This window comes from Gadus macrocephalus, chromosome 3 (genome assembly GCF_031168955.1).
Source record: "Gadus macrocephalus chromosome 3, ASM3116895v1".
Lineage (NCBI taxonomy): Eukaryota > Metazoa > Chordata > Actinopteri > Gadiformes > Gadidae > Gadus > Gadus macrocephalus.
In genome coordinates this window covers 13920041-13940258 of record NC_082384.1, presented here as the reverse complement: position 1 = coordinate 13940258, position 20218 = coordinate 13920041, and the positions used below count along the sequence as shown (strand labels likewise).

General features: G+C 44.6%; 1 protein-coding gene across 1 annotated transcript in view; it reads left to right on the top strand.

Moving 5' to 3' along the window:
• The first annotated feature begins 3438 nt into the window (after window positions 1-3438).
• LOC132453739 (voltage-dependent T-type calcium channel subunit alpha-1I-like) overlaps window positions 3439-20218 on the top strand; it is a 65500-nt gene continuing 48720 nt past the window's right edge. The window contains 2 exon segments of the mRNA XM_060046684.1: window positions 3439-3545; window positions 8383-8516. Coding sequence (XP_059902667.1) covers window positions 3453-3545; window positions 8383-8516 — 227 coding nt within the window. The 5' untranslated portion in view covers window positions 3439-3452.

Genomic DNA, 20218 nt, shown 5'->3' with positions numbered 1-20218 from the left:
CTTCCAGTTCATCTCTCCTTTCTCCTCCTTCTCCGCTTCTCCTGCTTCTTGTATACTCCTCCAATCTTCTTCTCTCCTCTCCTCCCGCCATTTCTCTCCTCCCTCTCTTGGTTTTACTCTGTTTCTGGAGAATATGGCCGTAATTGAGGCCCACGCTAGAAAAGGGTGCGTGTGTTTGTGTTTGTGGTTGATTGACAGCCACAGCATCTGTCTCATTAGTCGAGCAGAGCTGCAGAAACCAGAAAAAATATAACATCATGTTGCCAGTGTGTGTTTGTGAGAGAGAATGAGGCTGTGTGGGTGTGTGTGTGTCTGTGTGTGTGTGTGTGTGTGTGTGTGTGTGTGTGTGTGTGTGTGTGTGTGTGTGTGTGTGTGTGTGTGTGTGTGTGCATGTCGGCACACCTGCCTGTGAGAACCTTGCATAATTGTAGGTTTTAAATTTCAGGGGCCGTATTCACAAAGCATTTTATCTTACCGCTAGGAGTGCTCCTAACTCGCGCTAAAACATTTTACGTAGGAGTTTTTTCTTAAAAGTTATTCACAAAGCCGCTGAGACCTACTCTTACTAAGGATACTTCACAAAGAGTGAGCTAAGAGTGACGCGCCGTTGCTAAGGATTACGTCAACTCTCGTGCACGAGTTTAGAAGCAGTCAGTTCGGTGATTGGTTGTTCAGACGAGCCCACTGAATCACCGAAAAACAAGGAAATAGCCTAGGCTAGAAATGAATTCCTATTAAGTAGTTATAGTGCAGTTAGCAGAATACACGCATGATGACAATTTTGTGCAGACCACGATAATGACGTTGTAGCCTGCACGTTCAAGAGAGAGAGAAAGCAAACAATAAAAATACGTACAATTTAAAATAAAATAAATGTTATGAAGTACACAAGTGTTGACTGATTTGTGCCAAGGTGTTTACCTAAAATGTGTTTTCAAAGTGATCCCTAAATGCCGGTCCACTCGGTTCCACACGGCCAAATTCATTGTCATGTTGATCGCCATCATCATCATCATCATCATCATCATCGTCTGGCTGTGGAATGTTCCTCCGCTTGCAGAGGTTGTGTAGAATGGCACATACAGTAATGACTGTGCTTGCCCTCTCTGGGGTGAGGCGTATTTCGCCGGGGAGGACATGAACCGACGTTTCATCTGCCCAATTCCTCTCTCCATAACATTTCGTGTATGTTTGTGTGCTCTAGCATATATGGAAGAAATCAGTAAACAATAATAAATATGGATTCAACGAATAAAAGGCGTCAAAGAGCCAATACGATGTGTTTTACACGCTGTGTAATTGTTGAATGTCCAAAGGAAAGTTTATGGCACGGCTGACTGATGGTTGCGATATTTTTAAATCGTCGGCATTGAAAAGTTGCATTTCACCTGTTGCTAAATAACGTAGTGTGGCCAAACATTTTATTTCGGGACTAATCGGATTATTCCTGTTAGTCGGGGATGTTATTGCATTGCGATTAACTCCACAACAAGTTTAATACCCTAACATTTCGTCTCGCAGGCATTTACGATTCTTTGTGAATAGGTCTTACTGAGTTAGGTGTCCTCTTGAGGACTTTTAAGCTCTCCTAGACTTAGGTGCTACTTTTAGTCCTAAAATACTTTGTGAATTGCTCTTAGTGAAAAAAGTTAGGAGTCCTAAATTTAAGAGTGACACGCCCATTATTTTTTAGGAGTTACTCCTAAATTCGCCAGTTAGGACCTACTTTTAGCCCTAAAATCCTTTGTGAATACGGCCCCAGATCAGTCAATGAAATGGTTAGACAGCGTGTGTGTCTAACCACACACACACACACACACACACACACACACACACACACACACACACACACACACACACACACACTGTTTGTGTGTGTGTGGGTGGGTGGGTGGTTGGGTGTAGTTGGGGGGGCTGTCGTGTTGTGGACGAGAGCTGAAGCAGTGCTCCCATCCGTGCGGAGAGGCTGCTGGAGCTCCCGAAGGAAAAACGTCTCCTCCATTAGAGAACAGAGCGGGCTGAACTCCGCCCCTGAGCCACGCCTCCCCCCGACTAGCCTGTGGGCCGCTGCTGCTTGCTGCATATCTCCCTTTGAATTAACGCTCCCCGTCAGCCACACAAAGGATTCAATGTTTGATACTTTTGTGTGCTCTTCATGTTTACATGTGGGGGGATCTGTGCACTTGTGCGCGTGCGTTTGTGCTTGTGTGTGTGTGTGTCTGTGTTTGTGTATATGGGTCACTCCCCACCAACCTGAGAGGTTTGGGAACGTGTGTTTGTTTGTTTGTGTGTGTGTGAATGTGTGTGTGAATGTGTGTGTGTGCACGTGCGTGTATGTGTGTGAGTATGCGCTTACATGTTTGTGTGTGGTGGGGTTTGTTTGGCTGTGTCTGTGTGTGAACGTGTGTGTGTGTGTGTGTGTGTGTGTGTGTGTGTGTGTGTGTGTGTGTGTGTGTGTGTGTGTGTGTGTGTGTGTGTGTGTGTGTGTGTGTGTGTGTGCGTGTTTGTGAACGTGTGTGTGTGTGTGTATGTGAACGTTTGTGGATGTGGGTGTGGATGTGTGCTTTCAAGTGTGTGTGTGTGTGTGTGTGTGTGTGTGTGTGTGTGTGTCCTTGCATGTGTGTGTGAGTGCCAGAGCGAATCTTGAATGTGGTTTAACTCCTTGATGTCTAACCTGTGATTAGCCATGCTATGCTTCCTCTGACATGTGATCGGATCTCTGCTACTAAACAGTAGGCTGTGGGAGTTAGGGGGAGAGGAGAGGAAGATGGAAAAGGTAGTAGTACTAGTCGATAACAACCAGTAGATCAGTAGACCAGTAGCTCTTTTAGATTCAGCTCATTAAGGAGTTGGTCGTGGGTTAGGTTGCTTGCTTAAGAATGAACACAATGATGGTTGAGAGTCCAAGGCCCCTAGCCCCTAGGCTATTCTGACGTGGTTGTCCAGACATAAAGGTATACGACAGTAGGCATCTCTCTCCTTCTCTCCCCTCTTTCTACAAGCTTCTAATTCCAATCAGTGGAGTTGCAAACTGATTTCACAAACGAGTGCTGCTTTCAGTGAGCGTGGAGAGGCTCTAATCAGGGGTCTGAAGAGGGCAGAATACAACCTTCTGTCTGACAGAGGATTAGATCACAGGTCCACCTGTCCTTATCATGTGCTGGGTCTATGGCACGATGAATAATGATTGCTCAAAGACGCTTTGGACTACAAAGTATTTGAGTTCATGAAAGGCGCTATCATGGCTTTCAATGGCCTCACATTACTGTCTGTGAATCCTCCCAGAGTCCACTGTACATTTTTGATATTTGATATATTCCAGATCTGTAGTATTGTTTAGTAGAGTAGTATATATTCCAGATGTGTGGTATTGTATACAGTAGTGTATATATTCCAGATGTGAAGTTTATGTTCCTTAGCCCAGGCTGTGTACGTGGTTCGAGCGTGTCACTATGATGGTGATCCTGCTGAACTGCGTGACGTTGGGGATGTACCAGCCCTGCGAGAACATCGACTGCAACTCACAACGCTGCAAGATTCTGCAGGTAGGCAGCCACACACACACAGACACACACAGACACACACAGACACACACAGACACACAAACACACGCACACTCTGTATGTGTGCATAGTGTGTATTGATCAGGCACACCACAGGGGGTGGCTTTAGAGCCAGAAGAGGACCCCCCTCTCTGGTGTGGTGGACTCTGGTCCCTCCACCACCACACCCATCCTAGTGATACACCCACCCCACCTCCCCCAGATAGCAGCATGGATCTGCTGGGCTGCGGTGCCCAGTGGGTCAATACACGCAGCTCTCAGGAAATCTATCTCCCCTTACATTTCCCTGGCGGGGCCTGAAGGAGCAGAGAACTGTTGGAACTCTCCTGCGCTCTGGCGATCCATAAGCTCTCAGACTCTCTGGGAGTCTCTCATAGTCTCTGAGTCGCTGGGAGTCTCTGCGATTCCCTCAGAGTTGCTCAGAGTCTCTCAGCGTCTCTCAGGGTCCATCCGAGTCTATCAAACTATCTCCTAGAAAGCATCCATTCGCACACACACACACACGCACGCGTGCGCGCGCAAGCATGCACGCACACACACACACACACACACACGGGGGGGCATTAGCAAACATTTGGTGCATCCATGCTGGTGCGTAATGACACAGCCTCCCCCCTCGACACACAGGCAAACACGCATACGCATTTGTGAAATAATCATATTGAAGCAGCAACGATCAAAAGCATTGCCTTCTTATAAAGCCTTCCTCCCAGCTACCCCTACTTTCTATTTCAAAGGACAAAGATTTTGGGAGGAGAATAATGGGAAATATGATGAAAATCGTAGCAGGCTTGGGAGTGAAAAACAACCAAACTGATAGGAGAAGGGGAGGGAGAAATATTGGAGGGAAAATAGAGGGTGTAGAAATGTCAGAAAATGCATCTTTTGGCATTTGTGGGGCGTTTATTTTCAAATCCCAGAGGTGCGTGAACTTTACACGGAGATCGCCTGTTGTCATTCCATGCTGATGAAGGTTACAGTCTGCATCTCCAAACACATTCTGGACAAATTACCATAACGGGGGAGCGGGGGGCGGCTTTCTCTGTGAGCCAAAGACAAAGCCTCACAGCAGTGGCCATTTTAATTTCCACATCAGGCCGCCTACAGTGCTCCTCCTTAAAAATGAAATGAAATTCAAATCACAGGCTGTGACGAACACATCAACTCCTCATGATAGGTCGGAGCAGGGAATGCTGGGTAATCTTCCTCCCGGTCCCGTCGCACCAGTGGGAACAGCCCCAAGTGTAATGGCGACAACTCTGATTGTTTGGGCTCTGTTTGTTTTTCTGTTGTTGGCGTTGTGTTTTCTATCGTCTTGTAATTAGCCGCTAAATTAATACCATGCTTGGAGCAGGGGGCTGATTGAAGAGGGGGGAGGGCTGGAGTTGAGTTGATGTGGAACACGTCTGATTAATGCCTAAACCAATCATTTTCAATTAAGCGACACTTTAGAGTAAACAAGTCAACAGCGGGAACGAAGAGGTTTGAAATAAAGATTTAGAAAGAGAACAAGAGGGCAGAGGGGAATGGTTTGAGCTGTGCATGGCGTAGCTGGTCAAAACAGCCCTTGTCTGGGAAACAGGAGACCTTGGGTTCAAATCTCAGTTTGTGGCATCTCTAAGCAAATCCCATACCCTATCCCATACCAAGAGAGGAAGAGGGAGGGAGAGAGAGAGAGAGAGAGAGAGAGAGAGAGAGAGAGAGAGAGAGAGAGAGAGAGAGAGAGAGAGAGAGAGAGAGAGAGAGAGAGAGAGAGAGAGAGAGAGAGAGAGAGAGAGAGAGAGAGAGAGAGACGATGCATGGTTTCTTGGCTGTGAGGGTGGTTGTGGAGGAAGGGAGCATGCCGTGTGTGGGGGGGTATTTGCATGTGTGAGAATGTATATGCATCTTAGCATGTGTATGTTTGGAGGTGGGGGTGGGGGGGGGTAATTGCATTTTAGATTTTTTTATAAGCTTGACGTTGTTTTGACAGACCCTGCCGTCTGGGAATTCTAAGAGGGGGCGAGCACTGGGAGGGTTAGGGGAGAGGGGGTGAGGACTGGGAGGGTTAGGGGAGAGGGGGTGAGTACTGGGAGGGTTAGGGGAGAGGGGGTGAGCACTGGGGATGAGGGGTAAGGGATTAGTAAATTGTGGGAGAGGGTAAGGGACCTTAGATAATCAATCTGTGTTGGGCTGGATGGGAGCGAAGGACTAACACTTGCCATTTATGATTTAAACATGGCAGGAAATCAAACCCGAGAACAAAAGAAAAAAATGGATTCCTTGTCAGTATATTAAGTTGTTTTGCAAATCTTAAGTCTTCGGTCTCAAGTCAAGTCTCAAGTCTTTGGTCAGTAGTCCCACTCAAGTCTCAAGTCTTAGTTCACTAACCCAAGTCAAGTCTTTGGTCACAATCCTGAGTCAAATCTCAAGTCTTTGGTAACAAGCCTTAGTCAGGTCTCAAGTCTTTGGTCACTAGCCCAACTCAAGTTACAAGTCTTTGGTCACAAGCCTGAGTCAAGTCTTGAGTCTCTTATGGGTGTAGAAGCGTTGTACCAATCACACTATTTCATAATTGATACCCTTTCTGACCAACACATCTTTCGATGGACCAATCCGAGTCCCAATCTAATACCAATACATTTTTTTCTTTCATTTAAAAGCTTTTTATTATGTTTTTGCAAGGATAACATTCATCTCTTCAGACATTTCCTAAAGATTAAAGTGGAAAAAAATACATAACTATGTTCAAAAAATTGCCAGTCCAGTTCCAAATAGCTGGTCCAGCCCAGTCTCAAGTCTTTTGAGGACAAGTCTCATGTCAAGCCTCAAGTCACTGTGCGTACGACTCGAGTCCAAGTCACCATCTCGAGTCCCCATCTCTGGTCGTAGCTAACTTAAAATGTTTCAGTTGCTCTATTGTGTAATGAAAACTCAAAAAAATCCTACCATTAAAAATATGTTTTCACTTCCAACAACCATCCACAAGAAACATTGACAAATAGAAAAACTAAATATGTTTTCTCTATAATTTGTTTTTGCAAACTGACAACGCTGTTTCAGGTTGGTGTAAACACTCAGGACTTAACCGCACGACACAGAGGCAGAAAGTAGAATCAGGAAAAGTATTTGCCTGAATAAAGCTTTGGCACACAGGGAATCAGTCTAGCGATCAGGAAATCAAATCATGTGAAACTAATCAAGGCAAGGTAGGACAATCCTATAGGCGGAAAACACAAGGGCAGGAAGTAAAGGTATCTGAAATGACAGGAGATGTGTTGTAACAAAGGTAACAGGAAGCACTAAAATTAAACCATGAAAAAGTACCCTCAGAGGCAGGGTGAGACGTGACATTCAGTTTGTTATAATTTTTTTGTAAAGCTTTTTTGTAGACGTTTTTCTTTTTTTCAGAAAATCAATCAGTTTTGTTTTTACACACATATTTTTTGTTATTTCGTTAATTTTCATTAACAAAAACAGCCTGAAGGGGCTTCTGTTTGCTTGTGGAAAGAGTTTCTCTGCAGTCTTGTCAACTCTGCTCAAGAAAGGTGTCTCTTCTAGGATGACGAGCAGGGGGATCATTGGAAGAGATGAGAGGGCTATTGACATACAAAAGAGCAGTAGAGTAAAGGAGAGATTTCATGAGGTCGGGGGATATTTTTTTCAAAAACGGGCTTGTCAAGTCATTTTTTTGTCTCGCTCACTCTCTCCAATCTCATTCGTCAGTTCATTGGCACTGCTGACATTTTACATTGCCAAGTTATCCTCATAGGAGTACAACCGCAACAGAACACAAGCACAACTTGAAACCCTATGAAATGCCCTTTCAGCAAGAACCAAATGTGGGAAAGAATATGCAGGGGTTTAAAACATTGCTTTTCACACCCCATATTTCGGTTCTTCATCTCTCCTCCCTTTCTCTCTCTCTCTCTCTCTCTCTCTCTCTCTCTCTCTCTCTCTCTCTCTCTCTCTCTCTCTCTCTCTCTCTCTCTCTCTCTCTCTCTCTCTTCCTCTTTCTCTCTCCCTCTCTCTCAGTCCCCTCTCTCTATCCCTTTCTCTTTCTCTCTTTCTCTCTCTCTTTGCCGACTTTGACCGGCTTGAGGCAGCGCCACCAGCAGTTTTACTGCAAACAAACATTTGCCATGAGGTAGGATGGCTACCAGGTGTTTCCACCAAGCCCCGACTCACTGTCAGGCATGGCGCAGGTGCATACTGGATGCCTCGGTATTGGTAGATGATGTTCTATTAGCGATATGCAGAGTCGTTGGTGGGAAGAACAGCCAATCTGCCTCCCTCATGAACAAAGCAATTGTTGTTCAGCCTGTCTGAAACCACCCATGTGGATAAATTGATTGAGGAAGGACTTGTTATCATGGAGAATGTGCTGCAACCTGTAGTTGGGGAAAGTGTAGATGTTCTGGAGCAGCTTTTTCAGAAGGGCGAGTAGAAGTTGTATTCCATTGCTAGACTGAGTTCATTCCTGGATGACCCAAAGGGTCAGTGTAAAATAAGCATTGAATATTTTTTCCCTGACTTATTTGTTTCTGATGTCCTCTACTGCGGCTTTCAAAAATGCCACAAAAATGCAGAAGCATTACAGCATTAGGAAGCTGCAAAGTACAGTCAGAGCTAAATTAGGTAATCGGTCCCAATCGAAGATCATTTCAAATCAATGTTCTTATCTTTTTTCTCTTTTTTACTGCATGTTTCAGATTGTTTTTTTGTTTCTTCTTTCTTTTTCTTTTTGTTTGTTTCGTTTGATTTAGCAAAAAAGGAAGTTATTGATTATGATTCTTTATGACATGTCTGAAAAAAGTCAAAGCCTCTCTCTTTTTCCCAGGCCTTCGATGCGTTCATCTACATCTTCTTTGCGCTGGAGATGGTGGTGAAGATGCTGGCACTGGGGATTCTGGGTCGTCGCTGTTACCTGGGTGACACATGGAACCGCTTGGACTTCTTCATCGTCATGGCCGGGTAAGTCTTCCTATAGCACACACTTCAGTGATTTCCCTCCTTGTTAACCTTATTCACCTAGCGGCCATCTTGGTTTTTAAATGCTTGCTAACCTGTCCCACAACGGTCTGTTGAGTTGGACGAGGAGCTAATATTACACTATTATCATTTAGCAGCTTGGTTAATATTTTATTGGCCTAGGAACTAGTATAATACTATTATCATTTAGCATCATTATTTATATACTAGTGACCTAGTAAATAATATAATACTGTTATCATTTAGCATCATTATTAATATTGAGCTTCGCTGCTCGGACCCCCAATAATAAACTTGAGGCTATATCCCAGCCTTCCAAAAAAAATCTTGTTTTAGGGTAAATGATAACGTTGGTCAAATTATTTGGGAAAGAACAGCTTATAGAGCGGTTATAAGTTGTATTTAAATCAATGCACCTGCAAACACCGTACAGCACACACATCATCGTGTACACCCCATAACTTTTAGGATTGATGAGTATTTGATTGTGAGAAAACATTGTTTACCGTGAGTGAGTGTTAAAAGGAATGAATGAATGCGGGCGCGCGCGTGTGCCTCCATCTGTTTAAGCACACGCAAACTAAACACGTGTAGCATAATACTTTTCATGGCAATGTATATTAACGGGGGGACACATGCATATTAGGAACACAAGTCAATAACGATATTGTATACAATACTGGTAAGAAACAATGTTGTTTAATGTATTGCTGCACATCATTAAATAGACCCAGAGTTGCGGCCACAGGACCGCACATCAGTATTTCTGAAGTTGAAGAAGAAAATGCTGTTCCATGTGTGAATTAGGCCATATTAGTTGGCCATTTGAAGTTTGAAATTCATGTGGTCATGCAATGCATCTGTCTCATCGGAGATGGCAAACGTGCTGTAAAAATCTAAATTTGTCAGGTTCAATTGCACTCATGGCTCTTAAAGGGGATGGGAGAAGGCACTCTCATTGGTTTATTGCACTTTACACCCAAACCACACCTACAGGTAATAAGGATAGTTCAGGGCAACCCTTTTTAGATTTGAGTCAGGCGTAAGAGTCATTTATCCGCCGGTATAATAGCAACATCGGCATAAAACCGCCCACAAAGCAACTTGCGTTTGGCGCTTCTCACTTGCTTTTCAGACCGTTAAAATAGAGCCCATTGTCTCATTGGCGGGCCAAATTCTTTGGGCAGGAAAGGTAGAGAAAGGGGAGGTAACTTGGCCCCTTATGACGACATATTGGGCCACATTCCAAATCAGCACGTCTGAGCTTCCATTTTTTTAAAGGCAAGCAGGATACCAAGTGCTCGTTTTACACCAAACGCAAAGAATTAGCCACTGGGGGACGATAGGCAGGTGAGGGGAATTCATATTTACGTTAGAAAACCTCATAAAGTGAGATTTTATGCCATGGGACCTGTAAGAGTTTACAAAGCTTTATTAGCACACTGTTAATAGTTTGTAATATCATCACTTACGCTTGATACCATTATCTTATTATTGTAATAATTATGCAAAACTGATTATCTTTTACGAATTCATTAAGGAGCAATGCTTTTTGCATGTTGATTTCACTACTTCCTGCTTCTTTATTAATGCTTCAAAGTTGCAGTCATTATAAAGTGCTTCCCAGTTCGGTTTTTATCATCGTTAGAAAGATTTTCCGAACTTCCGAAATAACAGATCTAATTAATTAACTTAATTTAATGAAGGGGTAATCAATTTCAACACATTTTCAAAAGAAGATGTTCGGCACTACATTAAAACAAAAAACGAGCCCAGTGTGACTAAGTGTTTCTCGTACCCCCTGCAGCCCTTCAAAGCACCCCCATTTGAGAAACAGGCCCCTAGGGTAGGCGTGCCCCTAGGGTAGGCGTGCCCCTAGGGTAGGCGTGCCCCTGGGTGAGAATCACTGTCTCAGAGAGTTGGAGGGCATCTCAATGAGCGATGTGTGATATAGCAGACAGCAATGCCAAACTGAATCACTGCAAAACCATAATATGAATAGAACAATGATTTTTGTGATTTCACTTTAGTCCCTGGCTCTATTTGACCTGTGATAACCGTTACGCTGCTGTTCAGAAGAATCTATTTTGGTTGCGATACTGGGCGTAATTTGGGAATAATTTTAAATTCTCGGTAGCACTCTAGCTTGCTTATTGTGTACATAAATAGGATTTTGGGCTTATACATGTGCATACACAGGTGGGTTTCATGTGCACACACACGCACGCACTCACACACACACACACACACACACACACACACACATACACGCACACGCACACGCACACACACACACACACACACACACACACACACACACACAGGGGCTTCCCCCTCATTCCTAATCATCCATGATTGCAGAAGCCATCAGGAGTTCATCACAGCTTTCTTTTAGCTTTCATCCCCAATTTACCGCCTTGCAGCATCACATCCCAGAATGCCATGCGACGGCCTGACAGCATCCCCAGATCCTCTAGGCCCTAATCACCAAGGCCTTTTCTGTGTCCCCGTGCACATCAAACACTGCTCCTGTGTCACTCCCCATGCACATCACACACTGCTCCTGTGTCACTCCCCGTGCACATCACACACTGCTCCTGTGTCACTCCCCTGTGTCCCCATCACACACTGCTCCTGTGTCACTCCCCTGTGTCCCCATCACACACTGCTCCTGTGTCACTCCCCTGTGTCCCCATCACACACTGCTCCTGTGACACTCCCCGTGCACATCACACACTGCTCCTGTGACACTCCCCGTGCACATCACACACTGCTCCTGTGTCACTCCCCGTGCACATCACACACTGCTCCTGTGTCACTCATCATGCACATCACAAATGGCTCTCAGCCAGTGCACACACATTAGCTATCTGGCTCCGCTGCAAGTATTCCATTGTTAAATTAATTAGTAATAATTCCATGACAATACTACATTTGTAATAATGCATAAGCTAGTAATCACTTCTTGTAGTGTAGCGTTTGTTTATATATTTTTTGTGTGTGTATATGTTTTGATCTACTGTTGTGCAATTCGTAGCTGGCGGTTTGAACACACGTATAAGCGCCTGAGGCTGGAGTTCAATCTTTTCAGACACACCTAGCACCACAGAAGACACTTGCTGAATATCTATTTGTATTTGTTCCTTTGTTCTGCCCGCGTTCTTTCCCGCAGTTCCCGTATGAAATAACGATAGTCTGGAATAGAAATGAATATTGTGCATGTGTACAATGAGAGAGGAGACAGAACCCCGGCATGATCTGGTCCTCATCATGTCGCAGATGTCCCCACTTCACCCTGAAAACAGGGACACACTCACAGTCTATACCGGTACCCAATGCTGGGGACCTCGGTTCAGCTGAAACAAATCAACCACCGTCAGCAGCCAGAGGGCAGCGAGCCAGGCCCCACGGCCGCAGAGGATGTAAAATGAACCAAGGTTGAGGCTCAAGACGTTGGGGGTGAGGGGTGGGCGCTGCGTAGCCCCAAACGGCAATGAGGCCCTTGGTGTGCTTCACCTTACCTCACCTTACCTCCAGGTTTGGTATAGGTGTGGTGTTGGTGAACTTCGACTTTATCTCCACTCTCCTGCGGATAGTGACTCTCTGGTACCTCGCGGTCAGTACAGCTTCCAAACACATGTCGTTAAGGAGCAGGTAGGGTTTAGGGATCTTGCTCAGGGATAGGCTGCGGATATCAGGGTTCAAACCCAGACCGTTCCACCACGCTGGACTATCCAGTCAGATTTGTTGGATTTCTGAAAGCGTTCTGTTCATGCTCGTAAATGTAACAACATCCTGTTGGAATTGAATTTACTGTGAATTCGATAGCCTATTGTGTCGCTATTTCCTTGGACTGCAATTTTCAGCGAAGGAAAAGGTAGTCTAGTGATGCTGAATTCATTTTTTCCACGATTTTGAAGTACTGTTGACCGTTATTAGGTGAAGGGGGTCTGTGGAGATGTCTTCCCTGCGCCCTGAACGTTGGACATCTTCGACTATATTTAATCGTGTTGCTGGAAAACACAGTGTGTGTTATATAAAAACACAGAGAGTCGGTGGATCACTCACTTTACCCTGTTTGTGTCACACGGTGTAATTGTGAAAGGGAACTGTAGATCAGGGCTTGTTCGCCGCTCCTGGGAAGTTTGGGCATGAGAATCTGATATGGTTGGGATTCAGATTTAATAAATGAAACCAATTAAATAATTAAAGTACATTCTTCCTATTTCTCTGTCGCTAGTGATAGCCAGGGGCTAGGTGGTTAGCACTGCTGCCTCCATGTGAGATGGATGTGGGTTCAAACCCTGCAGGGGCCTGTCTGTTTGGAGTAAGGATGTTCTCTGCATGTTCATGTAGGTTTCTTTCTACTACTAAAGCTATTCCAGGTTGTGTACTTTGTATTTTAAAGTACTTTGCATGTTAAGCTGAACTTCTGCCTCTGCCTCGGATATCCTCCCTGTGGGTTTCTATGTCACCGGGGTAGCCAAACTTGGCCGCCGCCGTAGCATCTCCAACCATTTAACTACACGTTGGCATGTAAAACCATGAAGTCAAGCACTGGTATAGAGGATTAAACCGGTCTTGGTGAGAAAACCAATATCACAGTCTATCATGGCTTCACTATAAAACCTTTTACTTAATTAAAAAGTCAATATCACTTTGTTGTACCGATTCTGCCCAAGACCCTATTAAGTAAATGGACCTGCCACAAATGGGGGTACTGTTTTGATGTAAAGCTATGTCTTTTTTTTTTTTTGTGCTCCTTTTGTGCGGTGGCAAATTAATTTCGCCCCGCGGGATCAATAAAGTGTATCTGTCTTTCTATCTATTTCTCAATGTAATTGTGTGAGTGAAGAACACAAATCCTGCACGTTTTTTATCCTTCTTTTATAAACCATCGCAGTCAATCGTATTTGCTGTTGAATGGGTCTTCTTTTGACACGAACACAATCTTTCAGAAGTGCCCGAAAAAAAACCAAATTGAAAAATCTATCACCCACAAATTTCCCTGCAGACAAAAGGACACTGCTGGGGAAAAAAACCGAACCAGCCACTCTGATTAATCAATGATATAACACAGAAAGGATAAAAAAATAAGATTCCTTGTGAATAGTACATGAAGAGACACTGCTGGGATTCTTCTACGTATCATGGATAGGTCAGCATCCCGCTCACGCATCTTATCCCCTTCATTAGTGTGTGTGTGTGTGTGTGTGTGTGTGTGTGTGTGTGTGTGTGTGTGTGTGTGTGTGTGTGTGTGTGTGTGTGTGTGTGTGTGTGTGTGTGTGTGTGTGTGTGTGTGTGGGAGGGTAGGTGTTGGATGGTTGGGGAGGGAGGGTTTATGTGTGTGTGTGTGTGTGTGTGTGTGTGTGTGTGTGTGTGTGTGTGTGTGTGCATAGGTGGGTGGGTGTGTGTGTGGGCTGTTTGAAGTCTTCCTGCTGAAGCCACTGGGGGGGGTTTCATGTAACTGGACAGCAGGACATGGGAGACATCCGGCCCCCTGGGAACATCAATTAAACAGGAACCCTGTCGCGGCTGCGGCTGCAGCAGCAGGTTTCCACATGCGCGGCATCTGCATGCACCGGCGTCTTTATCCGTCACGTGGTCGTACCCTGGTGCTTAACACGGTCATTTGCAACTGTTTGAACATGCAAGCGTACGTGTGGTGAAACTCTGCATGATTTTATCTCACTATGTTTTTTGAACACGTGTGTGTGTGTGTGTGTGTGTGTGTGTGTGTGTGTGTGTGTGTGTGTGTGTGTGTGTGTGTGTGTGTGTGTGTGTGTGTGTGTGTGTGTGTGTGTGTGTGTGTGTGTGTGTGTGTGTGTGTGAAAAATACTGCAGTCCAGCAGACATCAAGGACATAGGTCATATATTTCTATCTATATCTATCTATTTATATATAGATAGATAGATATACTTGGGTTATTGCCTAAATGGCTTGTTTGTTTAATTGAAAGCGCTAATACATACTCCTAAATCAATATATATATATATATATATGTATATAAGAATTGAAGTGAGAGAGAGGGAACTCTGCTTTAGATCCTCACACACTGCCTCACACACTCCCACCCTCAGCATGTTACCCAGTGCTCCCGCAGCGGGCTGCGTGTGGGCGGGTCCGGGGCGCCGCCACCTCCTGATGCTTACGGTGCGGTCGGACTGTGTGTGGGCAGGACATACGCCTGGCCTGCTCCCCCTGCCCCCTCTGACGTACCGCATGCCTCGCCAAGCCAAGGAGAGGAGGGAGGGAGGAGAAAGAGCCGGTGGACACCATTCATTTTGAACTGTGTTGGCATGGCAATGCTCCTGCACGAGCAAAATCGGTTTGATACTTTTTGCCATAACCCAAAGCTGCGTGCGAAAGGCTGCCAGGCATGTGTGTGGGTCTCGTGGGTGTCCCCCTGTGTGTGCCCCCACGTCCCCTGTGTGTTAAAGGACGATCCGTCTCTGCAGGCAGCTGGTGGTCGATCGCAGCTGTTGTGTCTCAATCTTCATCTGCATTTCAAATGTACTCATTACAGAGGAAGCCCCATTGGCCTGGTGCTACTGTACAGCTTTCCTTTATGTGCGTATATATATTTGTGTAGTATGTATATACTAGGGGGCAGAGAAAGAGAGAGAGATATTCCATGCATGGGCTCTCAGCTGTGAAGATGGTCAAGGAGATTGAGTAGGATGTGTGTGTGTGTGTGTGTGTGTGTGTGTGTGTGTGTGTGTGTGTGTGTGTGTGTGTGTGTGTGTGTGTGTGTGTGTGTGTGTGTGTGTGTGTGTGTGTGTGTGTGTGTGTGTGTGTAGAGGGTAAATTGCATTTTCTGTGCATATCATGTTTGTTTCTCTCGGGGTGAGCCTTATCATTAGTATATGTGTGTGTGTGTGTATGTGTGCCTTCAGCCTTGCAGAGCTTGAGACAAAAGATATATTCCACTCATTAATCTTCTCTTAATAATTCATACCCTGTACTCCAAAATGACGTTGGCCAGAACGGATGGTATTAAATAAGTGTCCTGGTGCTACTCGTTAGCTAACTGGTTTATCCGGCTCTATTAGGGTCTTATGCTTCGGTACTAGGCTGTTATAGAGCTTTGTGGATCCTTATCACAATTAACAGAGTTGGCTCCGGGTCTGACATTTAAGCCGCCTATGAGCCCAGGTGGGCAACGTACCTGTGGTCACCACAATATATATTGTCTCCATGGTGAGCATCTAAATCCTGCTGCTCAAGGTAACTGAATGTAAACAGCTCGTTGTGCTGATCAGGTGTCTGGACGGATATCATTTTGCGTGTGTTCTATACATCCCTGCTCTATGCCTTTGTATTCCTAACTTTATTCAGCTGATAGTAAATCGCACAGCCCTTGGGCTCTCAAAAGCGTTTAGATCCGTTGAGGGAAGAGACATAAATAACCATGGGAGACATTTTGGGTTTTATTTGACAGCAGGATAAAGCTGTATCCCCCCTGCTGAGATGGAAGCTCTGTTGCAGTCTACCTCTCTCTATCATCTTCCTGCCTCTCTCTCTCTCTCTCTCCCTTCCTCCCTCCCTCCCTCTCTCCCTCCTTCTCTCTTTTTGTCTTGCTCCATCTCTATGTCTCTCTCTCTTACTGTTTTCCTCTTGCTCACTCTGTCTGCCTTTCTCTCTCTCACTCTCACACTCTCACTCTCTCTCTGGCACTCTCTCTCTGGCACTCTCTCTCTCTCTCTCTCTCTCTCTCTCTCTCTCTCTCTCTCTCTCTCTCTCTCTCTCTCTCTCTCTCTCTCTCTCTCTCTCTCTCTCTCTCTCTCTCTCTCTCTCTCTCTCTCTCCCTGCTTCCCGAGGCCAATCCCACAAACATTTGTCACGTTCAATCCACCAACAAAGAAGCTAGGGAGAAAGGTTGAGAGACAGAAGGTGCCCTAGAGAGAGAGCAAAAAGAGAGAGGGAGAGAACAAGATAGAGAGAGAGAGATTGAGAGCAAGAGTGAGAGAGAGCAAGAGTGAGAGAGAAATTGACAAAACAAAGTCAACGATTGAAAGATATGCAGTAAGAAAACGGCAGGAATAGCTGTGCAGGAAAGGAAGAAGCAGAGAGGGAGAGCGAGAGAAAAATTCTCCCTTGAAATATTCATGACAGGGTTTGGTAAAGGGTCTCTGTCTGACTATTATTAGTTGAGCTTTCTGTGCGGAGACGCAATTTTCGGTTGCGACTGCTGTGCGTTTGTGTGAGTGCCTCTGCTGTTTCTGTGTGTTTCTCAGAGCTATATAAATGCGTCATAGTTCACGTTAAAACAATCGCCTGACAGCCCAGAGTCTCACAATGTGCCTGCACGTGAGCGTCCAGACGTGTGTGTGTGTGTGTGTGTGTGTGTGTGTGTGGGGGGGGGGGGAACGTGTTCCGTTGTTGTTGTCCTAAATGACTTCCCGTAGGAACGAGAGCTGTTTCTGTATCAGTCTTGTCATGTTCAGCATTTATCCAGTTATCTCTTTCTGGCGAGCGCGCACACACACACACACACACACACACACACACACACACACACACACACACACACACACACACACACACACACACACACACACACACACACACACACACACACACACACACACACACACACAAGCTCTTGAACACCTCATCACTTCCGATACTACTCACTGTTCCCTCTATTTCCATCTGCTTCCTACGACCCTAATGACCCTATCAGGGTTATATCATCTGTTTGGCCAGTATCCCGCTTCCTCTCTCCTGAAGCACACCTGGAAACCAACCTGACATGTTAGATCACACGTGTCAACGTTCCGCGTTGGCAGGAGACCAACTGTTCGTGTTGACTCCCTGTTTCCCTTCAAATGACATCATGTCACAGTGTTGAGGAGTTGGTCCCTGTAGTGCAGATGAGAGGGAGGGAGGAAGGAAGAAAGGAAGGCTGAGTGAGTGATTGATAGTGAGAGAGACGGACAGACAGACGGTTCACTTGGTCTGAGGTAGGTGGTTGAGTACGTCTTGTAGGCAGGTTGGTGATGCTTTAGCGGTACGGTAGAGAGGATACTGCCGTTTCCGCTCCCCTAAAGTCCAACACACGGTTCAGTGATGTGAGGCGGCTCCAGACCGAGGCAGGGTTTTAGAAGGAGCGGCCGAGCTCACGACCTTCTCAAGATCATAACTTTCCACAAACTTTGACTGCATGTATTTTGGAGGAAAAGTACTGAGGCCCAGAGGATATCATATCAAATCAACCGTGCACTATTTCAAATTGGTTCCTCCCTGTAAAAAACCAACAAAGACAAAATAACAGCAAATTCATTGAAAGAGAACAATGCTAAACGATTCCCTACTAGTTAATCGTTTGTTTGTCAGTGTCCCTATAAATAAGTCAGTATCTGCAAATCAGTCAACGTATCTTTAACCTTTCCCTACCGACCATATTTCCTGTAAATTGGTATACGTGTAGCTTGGAATGCCTGTTTGGACTGGAAAAGCTTAATCTCTACAGTAAGGCTATTCCACAACTGGAATCCAGTGTAAAAGAATATGGTAGGGGCCAGTCCAGTAGCTCTCAGTAGTATATAATGTATTATCCTATATATATAATATATAATATTTTTTCCTGCCTATAACTCCAATGCAACCCTAGGAAGAGATAGATATAAAGAAGTGGATATATAATTTTTTTTTTTGTATAATTTTACATAATTTGCCTGTTCATGTTTACCATGTGCACAATCAACATACCAGGCTGCGGTGTCTTGGTAGGAGTACCAAGACACTGCAGCCTGGTATGGTGATTGTGTTGGACCACTCTCAAGGGGTTTGTTTTTGTCCGTGTGGGACACTGTGGTTTTGTGTCCAGCCGCACGCTTGGCTTGCTGAAGGAAGAACAGAGAACAGAACAGAGAATAAGTTAGCGGTGGACTACTGTGACCTCATGGTGGCTGAGCACTCACCAGAACCTTGTCTTCAAGGTTCCTTGGTCCTCGTCTTTGCCGTGACAGCTCTGCCTGGATCCTCCGTTATTCCGTTAGCTCAGCAAGTCTATAATAAAGATAACCCGCTGTTGTTTGAAACTTTCTCATGACGATCTTCTTCTCGCAATCATACATCCCAATATATTGTCGTGACCCGTGGTCATATCTTTGAGTTTTCTGTGTTCATTTCCCTTCCATCTGTTTCATTTGTATTTGTGTGCCACGGTTTTAGATGGCAGGTCAGTTTAAGGATCAGCAATGGACTGCTCTCCATCACAGCAATGTCTGTGTCTTGCTGTGAAATCTTGTCAGATTCATTTATTTTCCATCTCCGTTCCATTACCTTTTTGTGCACTTCATGATGAATTCGAGACTCAGATGAAAGTGGACAATTTCATGTTGCAGCATGTTCCATTCAGCTGGCCGTGACAAGATGTGTTTAATTGAAGTACTACATATTTGTTTTGTTTTTAATTATATTTTTTATTATAATTGATGAAGAGTATATCACAAGTGGTTGTCTGTGTCGTGCATTACCATTTATGTTCCAAATAAACGTTAAAGTTGAACCTGAATAAATAACAAACAAAAAACGAAGTCTTTGTTTAAAACATTTCATTTGAATTGTCTGGATTTGTTCCTCACACAAGGAACCATCTGGTTCCAATGTGTTTAGCCTTTAAATTTGCTGCAGGTAAGATTCAAGAGTTGAAAAAAAGAGAGAGAGTTTTTTAAACCAAACAACCAAGTAAATATTTACTACACATATCCACACACCTGTGGATATTTGGCAAGATGTATTCCCTAAACCAGAGAAAGGAAAGATATGCCCTAATGGATCAGAAATGAGCAGTGAGCGGTCAAACATCTGTAATGTCCCTTACAGAGGCAGGTGCAGTCCTCTCCAAACAGTTATTCTCAGAGTGCCTTTCAATCATATCTATCGCATGGTTCGCTATTTCAAACCAATTACCCTCAAATAATAGCTGTTCAATCTTATCTACACCACCTTTGGTGATTCAATGAATGAAGGATGAATTAAATTCTCAGGGACCCTTCCTGCCTCTTCCACTTTCACTCTAATTTTTTTTATCTTGTCTTCTGCAATCTCTCTTTCTTGGCATCTTTGTCTTCGCAATTTATGTCTGAGTGTATTTATGATCTCCTACACACTGCTGGGCTGATCCTTCCTCCACTTCATCTCCTCTCTTCTCTTCCTCCTCTCCCTTTCCCCCCCCCCCCCCCCCCCCCATCTGTCACATCTGGTGGCTCTTAACATCTCCTCGTGCGCTATAGATCCTTTCATGGAAGATAAGCTCTGTCTTACCGGGAGATACTCCCTCTATTCTTCTTCACTTTTATTTCACCTCTGGACTATTTGGGGGAATAGTTCTGTAACGCCGTCTGGTGGTTTTTAATTACAAAACATCTCTGTAGGAGTGCATATATTGCCATTAGCACAAAAACTGCCCTTCCATGCTCCAAATAGATGTATAGAATGTATTTATCATATATATATATAACTTTTCCTGTTGATAACTCCAATGCAACCCTAGGAAGAGACGAATATAAAGACGTTTTTTCTTTTTGTATCATTATAAATAATTTGCCTGTTCACGTTAACATTAATTGCCCTCTGGATGCCCCTGGTCTCATGTTTATATGATGAAGATGAGAGGATGCAGTAAATCAAGTTCAGCAGTTCAGCTTCATTAGCTGTTAGCGTTGTGCTGATG